The sequence below is a fragment of the Liolophura sinensis genome, chromosome 1, assembly GCF_032854445.1.
Source record: "Liolophura sinensis isolate JHLJ2023 chromosome 1, CUHK_Ljap_v2, whole genome shotgun sequence".
NCBI lineage: Eukaryota > Metazoa > Mollusca > Polyplacophora > Chitonida > Chitonidae > Liolophura > Liolophura sinensis.
In genome coordinates this window covers 91,224,310-91,231,554 of record NC_088295.1, presented here as the reverse complement: position 1 = coordinate 91,231,554, position 7,245 = coordinate 91,224,310, and the positions used below count along the sequence as shown (strand labels likewise).

The following is a 7,245-nucleotide window of genomic DNA, read 5'->3' as shown; positions in this document are numbered from 1 at the left end:
TGAATATTGGCATCTACAGACAGTCCTTATATACGTCGCTCATCACCAGGGGTACTTGTAAGAGAAAATTGACCCTTGACGTAGGTACAGCTGTAAATGTATATACATCCAACCTAGGTCAAACCTGGGATGGATCACACCTGAGACTTTGAAAGAGGAGACCTTAAGGGGATTGTGCAACAACTGGCTAGACCGTATCAGTATAATGTCTTGCGTGGGGCGGCTTACTTGCCTTCGATAAGTCGTCTCGGTGAAGCAGCACTAGATAAAGAGAGGTGGAAGTCCGTCCTCCAGCAAGGAGGCACATTACATGCATTCTAAGGACTTCGTCTTTATATGACATAAAAAATTGTTGAGTACGATGTTAAACCCTAAGCACTCACTCACTCACTGCTTGTGGGAACATTGTGAAAATAAACAGTCGTGGACGACGCGTGCGGCCGTATTCATAGTCCATTACGTTTGTAGTTTATAGATCATACTTTTTTCACCTATAAGGTGTATATAACTGTACATCACGTGTGAGAAAGTTCGTCAGTAACTTGCCAAAGGTCGGTGGTTTATACCACTCACATGCACTCCAATGTTCTCTATCCATAAAACTGAACACCAGGGTATAAGTGAAACATTCTTGAAACAACGATCAAATAAATAAATATAAAATGTACTTGTATGAAATGATGCGACATTTACGCTCGACCACAATGTCCAAGTATTACTACATGTATACATGCGGTTTAATTCTGATAATCGTTACATTTGCTAAGCGTGCTTTAAGCTTAACATATCACACGTAGGTCAGTGTTAGGGTTTTAAGGCAGATTTGAAAAGCTGTATGACAGTCCGATACCCCATATTGGAGATCAGTGTGGTAAACAATGAACAGGCATTCCTGTCTATGTATGGTGGAATAAATAGGTACCTAAATAATGAAATATTTTTACTGGAATGAATTTCATTTTAGACACTTATTTATCCATAATAAGTCGGTGGTCATAGTTTAGGGAGATTAGCCAACTGTTGGAGGCTTGACTCTGGTATTTTCCATTTATCACTGCACTGAAACTCTGATGTTTCTTTGTGGGTTTTTGTGAAGCGTGAAGAAGATGTGACCAATGTACAGTTCTTGGCGAGAAGTATATCCGCCAGGTCCGAGCGATTCGTGCGTAGTGCGCATGACGGGCTGTTACTGTTGGCCTGACTGCGGAAAGTTTTGAGGAAGATCTGCGTGGACTCGCCGCTGGAAACACAGTTGACGTTGTTGAACACGCCGTAGCTCTTATACGCCGGATTGTTCCGCTGGCTGCCATCACGCGTTGTAAACAGGTAAAGCAAGTTTCTGTAGATCTGGCCATCAATAGGTAGACATTTGATCACCTCCACATTACCACAGAGTATTAGTATTTTCTCACATGTGCCCACCGACGCCCCGATATGGTTGTGATCTCCACCACATCCAGGTAATAATGTCTCTGTTCCCTCTGGGGTACTTCCGGTTCCGGTCTGAGGAGCGCCCGTCGGACGATTTCTGCTTCCACAACCTCAATGAGGGCCTCGATCTGGTAGAAATCAGCCTCAGATTTCAGCTGGAGTAGTTCTGGGAAATCCTCTGGGATAATTAGCTTCCCCGTCCGCAGAAAATTCAGAACGTGTCTGAAGACAGAAATTTGTGTGATTTTTAAAATGATCTAACACTGCAAGATACTCCAGCAAAATAATGGCACAGAAAAGTCTAGCATGTCGTAAGAATTTATTATAAACTATATTGTGATTCTTAATACTTTTAATTAGCATATAACTAGCATAGTATGGCCTAATAACACTATATTGGTTGTGGCCAGAAGACCTGAAGGATTGAACACCAAAGGACATCTTTCTAACTGCTGTATATATTTTCGCTACAAAATCAACAGGGCCCAGTTGTTCGAAAGTATATTAGCTAATACTGGTATTAAGTCACACAGAAGCCTGTGTAGTTCTCTTAAGTCTCAGTATAACAGCAGAAATTTCAGTTCATATCTAATACACTGGTATACATTTTTTGGGGCTAAGTACAGAGTTGAAGGCTTAAACCAGTTTTCAACAACCAGGCCAAGGACTCTTGCTGTTAATACAACGTAAAGATGAGGAAGATCAACACAGCGACAACTCTGTCCAACACCAAATCAGATTTGACAAACAGTTACTAACTTTCTGGACTCCATGGTGCTAAAACTGTCTTTTATATTTACCTGAAGAGATGTCCATCTCGGTCTATAAAACATCTACCTTCGGAATCATGAGCGGTCTCCCAGTCTCCGCTAAACATCCTGCCGAGCATAGAATCACCGAACAGGGTCAAGGTCGTCCGGGATGTCGTGTATAGAACACCTCCGACGTTCAGAGTTACTGGCACTGTCATCGGATGACGTGAGGAGCGGCACGTTCTGAAAAGATCATGGTGAGAGCAATTAATACACCGGTGTATCACCCCAGAACCTGACCTGGGATCAGTTTCATGAAGCCTATTTAGTGTTATGTTGCCCTTACGTAAGTGCACTGTATATCTCTACAACATAAGCCTACGTTGCCATGGCAGTTAAGGGCTTATTTAGCAAAGTAAGCTTCATGAAACCGATTCCTAGTCAGAGGGCCTTATCGGCGCAACTCTGAGCCCGTCAGGTCAGACCACGAAACCTTAATGGAGAGGCGGCATATTTTTTAAGTCCGTGAGGTGGTGCTAGTCTCAGACGGGACCACCGTTAAGTGAAAAATGGATTCTAGCTCAGCGTGTACAGTGTTATAATGTATCAGTTTCTATTGTAACGCCGTACTGTGTTTAATGTGAGGTCATAATTAAAAAGTTGGAAAGGAAGATTTGACGTCAATAAAATGGCGTCAAGGTCTCAGGTTCGAATCCAGTTGCCGCTAACCCGGCTATACCCTGGCGTCATACAGCAGATTTATCAGGTAACTGATCAGGATCATGCTATCTGCTCGCTAATCTGTATGTGCATGTGTTGGACAACTGTCATATATGTCATATATGTGTACTCTACATAGCTCTAATGGACACCTGGCTGTACAAGTGTGAAATGTAAGAATGCATGCAGTATACAAATGGCTTGGACGTCAAGTGGTTAATTGCTTCTCTTCTTCAGGCCCTGGGCGGAGGGCGATATTAGACGTGACGTAATATATCCATGATATACCACAGACAGAGTGGTTTCGAATCACTGGTTAAACTAAATGGACGCACACTGTACCAGTTATTCCCTGGGTGAGATTAGCTGTCCTCTCAATTTCACAGTCTTTACAGAGTGTATAGTGACAAGTCTATATGTTGTACACGGGAATGCCGAGAGTGTTAGAAGAACATACGGTTAAACTTGTAGAATTTACGGGGAATCTAGATATCTGACAAAGTACCATGGCATTATAAATAATAATGCATACAGTCCTGGAAATGTGAACAATACAAAAGCCTCCTCACCACATATAAAATATAAAAATAACTTTTCATCGCACATTTATACTATAATGAGATGTACTTTTTCGATTTTTGAGACAGAATTCACAAGGTAGATTTCGCACAGTGGCGATTGAATCATCTTGAATTCACAAAGCAGATTTCGCACAGTGGCGATGAAATCATCTCGAATTCACTATGTAGATTTTACACAGTGGCGATGGGATCATCTATTGATACTGACACACAAATTGACAATTCTTTTTGACACAGAATTCACACTGAAGATTTGGCACATTGGCAATGGAATCGTCTATTGATGCTGACACACAAACCGACAAATCATTTTGAGACGGAATTCACATTGAAGAGTTCCCACTTGGCCATGCAATCATCTATTGCTGCTGACACACAAATAGACAAATCATTTTGAGACGGAATTCACAATGAAGAGTTCCCACTTCGTGATGCAATCATCTACTGATACTGACACACAAACAATCATGAACCATACATGCGTATGTATATACTTAATCTGACCTGGAAACTCCCCAGCAAAGTTCCATTTTTAAAACAAAAAAGGTCATAAAATATTGCTTTCGGTGCTGAATTTACATTATGTCCAGAGGGATATCATTCGCCTTCCAAATAAACTCCAGAGTACAATTGTAAGGTTCTCTTCAAATCAGGCAAAACGAGTACCTTTGCCATGGCGAAATTTTAGGTAATTTACAATGCTTGGCATAATCCTCTGGAGGGCGTGACGAGAATGCATGAAGCGCTATTTGAAGGAAGAAAACAAAGATTTGGCGCAACATTACACTAAGCGACGGAATCATGTAGGAACAATAGGAATGGGATTTTTGAAAAGAACTTGATATACATACAAGCTTCATTTGACTGAAGTATATTGTCGCTTTGAACTTAATAATTCGGTTTCAGTTTCGCCCTTGGACATCAACTTTCTCTTCTTAACGTTTATGAGAATTTATACGTTGGACAACATGCATGCTCTAGTTTCACGTGTTTCACGAAAGTATCCAATAAAATTAGCAACAATCCCATGGTCCATGCAGTCTATGCACCCATCCCAAAATATTCGTATGCCAATCGAAAGCCTGAAGGGGTTTTCCAAGTCGATCATCGCAGGTCCCGTCATTGTTTTTACTCTCTGTAAATCATCTATCAGAATTGTTTACTAGGTTGCAGGACATTTGCAGATGACGTGAAAGTTTGTACAACTGTATCTTCTTTTACTGACTGTTTAACTTTGCTCATGGATCTCGGTGTCTGGGTGCCACAGTTGACTGCTTTTATACCTGACGGACACAGTTCTTAATTATCTTTGTTCAAATTTATATGTTCTGGATCCGATATATTACTTTGTCGTTTTAAAAGGTCAAAGTGGGGAAAACTGCTCGCCCAAAACAAGCTAATCCTGTGGCGTACGAGTGTCCTTTTAATACATCACTGTTTTTGAGAGTTGACGTTAAGGAAATAAAAGGTCAGTAAAATAAAATTCATAAGCACTGCGGAGGAACAACAAAGCATGATAATAGTACACAGATTACAACAGACTTTTATAGGTGGGAAATGTTGAACTATGAACTCGGTCTAATCAAGGACAATGTCTACCTTTCTAGAGCTTAATGTATATTCAATGGCGGTGTGGTTTATGAAGCGCATCTGAGTGCCCAGAGAACCAAGTGGCCACAGATCCCTTTAATTTTCCATAAGCGAAAATGTTAACCTTTAGCGCTGTAGCTTAGCCCCAAACATTTCGTGTCCAATAAGCTTTGGTGCATACCTGGCCCAGCCTGTGAGAAAGATTTTTTTTTTTTGATTGGTGTTTTACACCGTACTCAAGAATATTTCACTTATACGACGGTGGCGAGCATTATGTTGGGTGGAAATCGGGCAGAGCCCGGGGGAAACCCACGACCATCCGCAGGTTGCTGGCAGACCTTCCCACGTACGGCCGGAGAGCTGTGAGAAAGAAGCCATAAAAATCTTATAGGATGACCGTCAAAATCTGGACCTTTCTATGCCGGCAGCTGGGAGGTCACTCGCAACCTCATCACCACCTGTCTCCTTGTATCCTCTCGCCCAGAATTTCAAACTTTTATCATTAAAACTCATACCAGCCTAAAGCTTAGACAATTTCCATCATTTTGATACCAAGCATGCACAGCAAAAAAGACCTTACACCCTAAAATACACAGAATTGCATTCTGAAGTTTTTTTGAAGTTGTAATGGGGGTCTGTGTCCAAGTATCTAACAAACCTCCTGACCTGGAATCGATCCCGTGACATCATAGGTCAGGGCCGATTATCTGCCGCAAGAACCACGGCCTTCTGTCATGTACCTGACAAACCTCCTGACCAGGAATCGATTCCGTGACCTCATTATGACATAGGTCAGGGCCGATTGTCTGCAGCTAGAAGCACGCTGTGAGTACCATGCAGGAGACAATTCTAAACACTACAGATTACTGTCTTTGATCTAAAAACTCGTCCATGACAAAGTTACTCAGTATGCCAGATATTGGGAATGACATTAATCTTAGAAAGGTGCTACGAGGTTTGGAAGTTTGAGAGATAATATCCTACTAGAAATATGTAAGACCGCTTCGGTGGCCCAATGGTTAGATCATCCGTCTCGAAGTCGGGAGACCTGGTCAAACCCTGATCGGGTCGTACGAAAGACTTTAAAAATGGTACTTGCTGCTGCCCCGCTTTGCGGTCAGCAGAGATCGAAAGGTTAGAGCAAGAAAACATAACTGGTTGGCCCAGTGTCAGTATAATGTGACTGCGTGGAGTGTCATGTCTGGTGTCTTCAGCATGATTCATCTACTTCAGTGGCGGCAGCACAATGGCGGCATGGACTTGTCCTGCTACATTGTATGCACACATACTTAATGGCTCCTCGTCGTCATATAACTGAACAATTGTCAAGTCCGGCGTTAAACCCTAAGCATACATATAAACGTACATACATAGAAACACGTAAGTTACAGAAACAAAAACATTTTATGTGAACTTAATTTGACTTTAATTACGTTACTTTTGAGGTGGATTTTTAGGTCAGATAAACGGCGAGCTGAAATCCAGTCAGCTCTTCCCGGTCAGCAGTTTGACCTCAGGTGGTTTGCCAGTGCCTGACGAAGTGAGGTGGTACATGTACTGTACATCAATCGCATCACACCGTCGCCAAACGGACAAACCGTTATAAAACCGGCTATAATTAAGCTGCTCAGGTACCTGTATTTATAAAACACACGTGCCTTCTTAAACGCGGTCAACATTACGCTGAATGGAAGCACTTGAAACGGTGGTCTCGTATAGAAACGACAGACACATGAAGATCCACGTAGGTCTATAGGGTATAGTGTTCATATATATGTTCTGCTAATCAAGAAATCAGGTTAATGCTATTCCTTAGAAAACCCACCTGTTACTTTGGACATTTATCCGCCCAGGTCGGCAACGATAAACCGGTACGTGTACGGTTAGTTACGGCTGCCATTACTACCAAATACATGCTGTTACCTGTTTACTATGACCGGAAAACGAAGGGAGATAACTCAGTTGGAACATAGCTGTATATGTTTTGGCCATTGTAGATGTTATTGTTCGAGGTATTTGCAATGCAAGCCGTTGTTAATCAAACATCGTACTGAAATATCCACAAAATGCAGTTTCTGTTAAAGGATATACGAAAAGGTACCAACGAAGAGTATGGTTTTAAGCAAAATGAAGAAAGATATGCCAACAAAAAAAATTTTTAAAAAAGTCAT

The 7,245-nt window shown here is 41.6% G+C and overlaps 1 protein-coding gene across 1 annotated transcript; it reads right to left on the bottom strand.

Moving 5' to 3' along the window:
* Window positions 1-676: 676 nt before the first annotated feature.
* Window positions 677-6,960, bottom strand: LOC135461786 (BTB/POZ domain-containing protein KCTD21-like). The gene is made up of 3 exons (XM_064739018.1): window positions 6,900-6,960; window positions 2,232-2,426; window positions 677-1,653 (listed from the first exon to the last, which is right to left on the bottom strand). Exons 2-3 carry the CDS (start codon window positions 2,399-2,401, stop codon window positions 1,398-1,400), a joined length of 426 nt encoding a protein of 141 aa, XP_064595088.1. The 5' UTR covers window positions 2,402-2,426; window positions 6,900-6,960; the 3' UTR covers window positions 677-1,397.
* Window positions 6,961-7,245: the final 285 nt, after the last annotated feature.

Excerpts from the sequence above, each read along its gene's own strand:
- LOC135461786 (XM_064739018.1), bottom strand. The coding sequence starts at position 2,401 with ATGACAGTGCCAGTAACTCTGAACGTCGGAGGTGTTCTATACACGACA. Across the intron at positions 1,654-2,231 it reads CGAGATGGACATCTCTTCAG|ACACGTTCTGAATTTTCTGC; the intron begins GTAAATATAAAA and ends TTCTGTCTTCAG.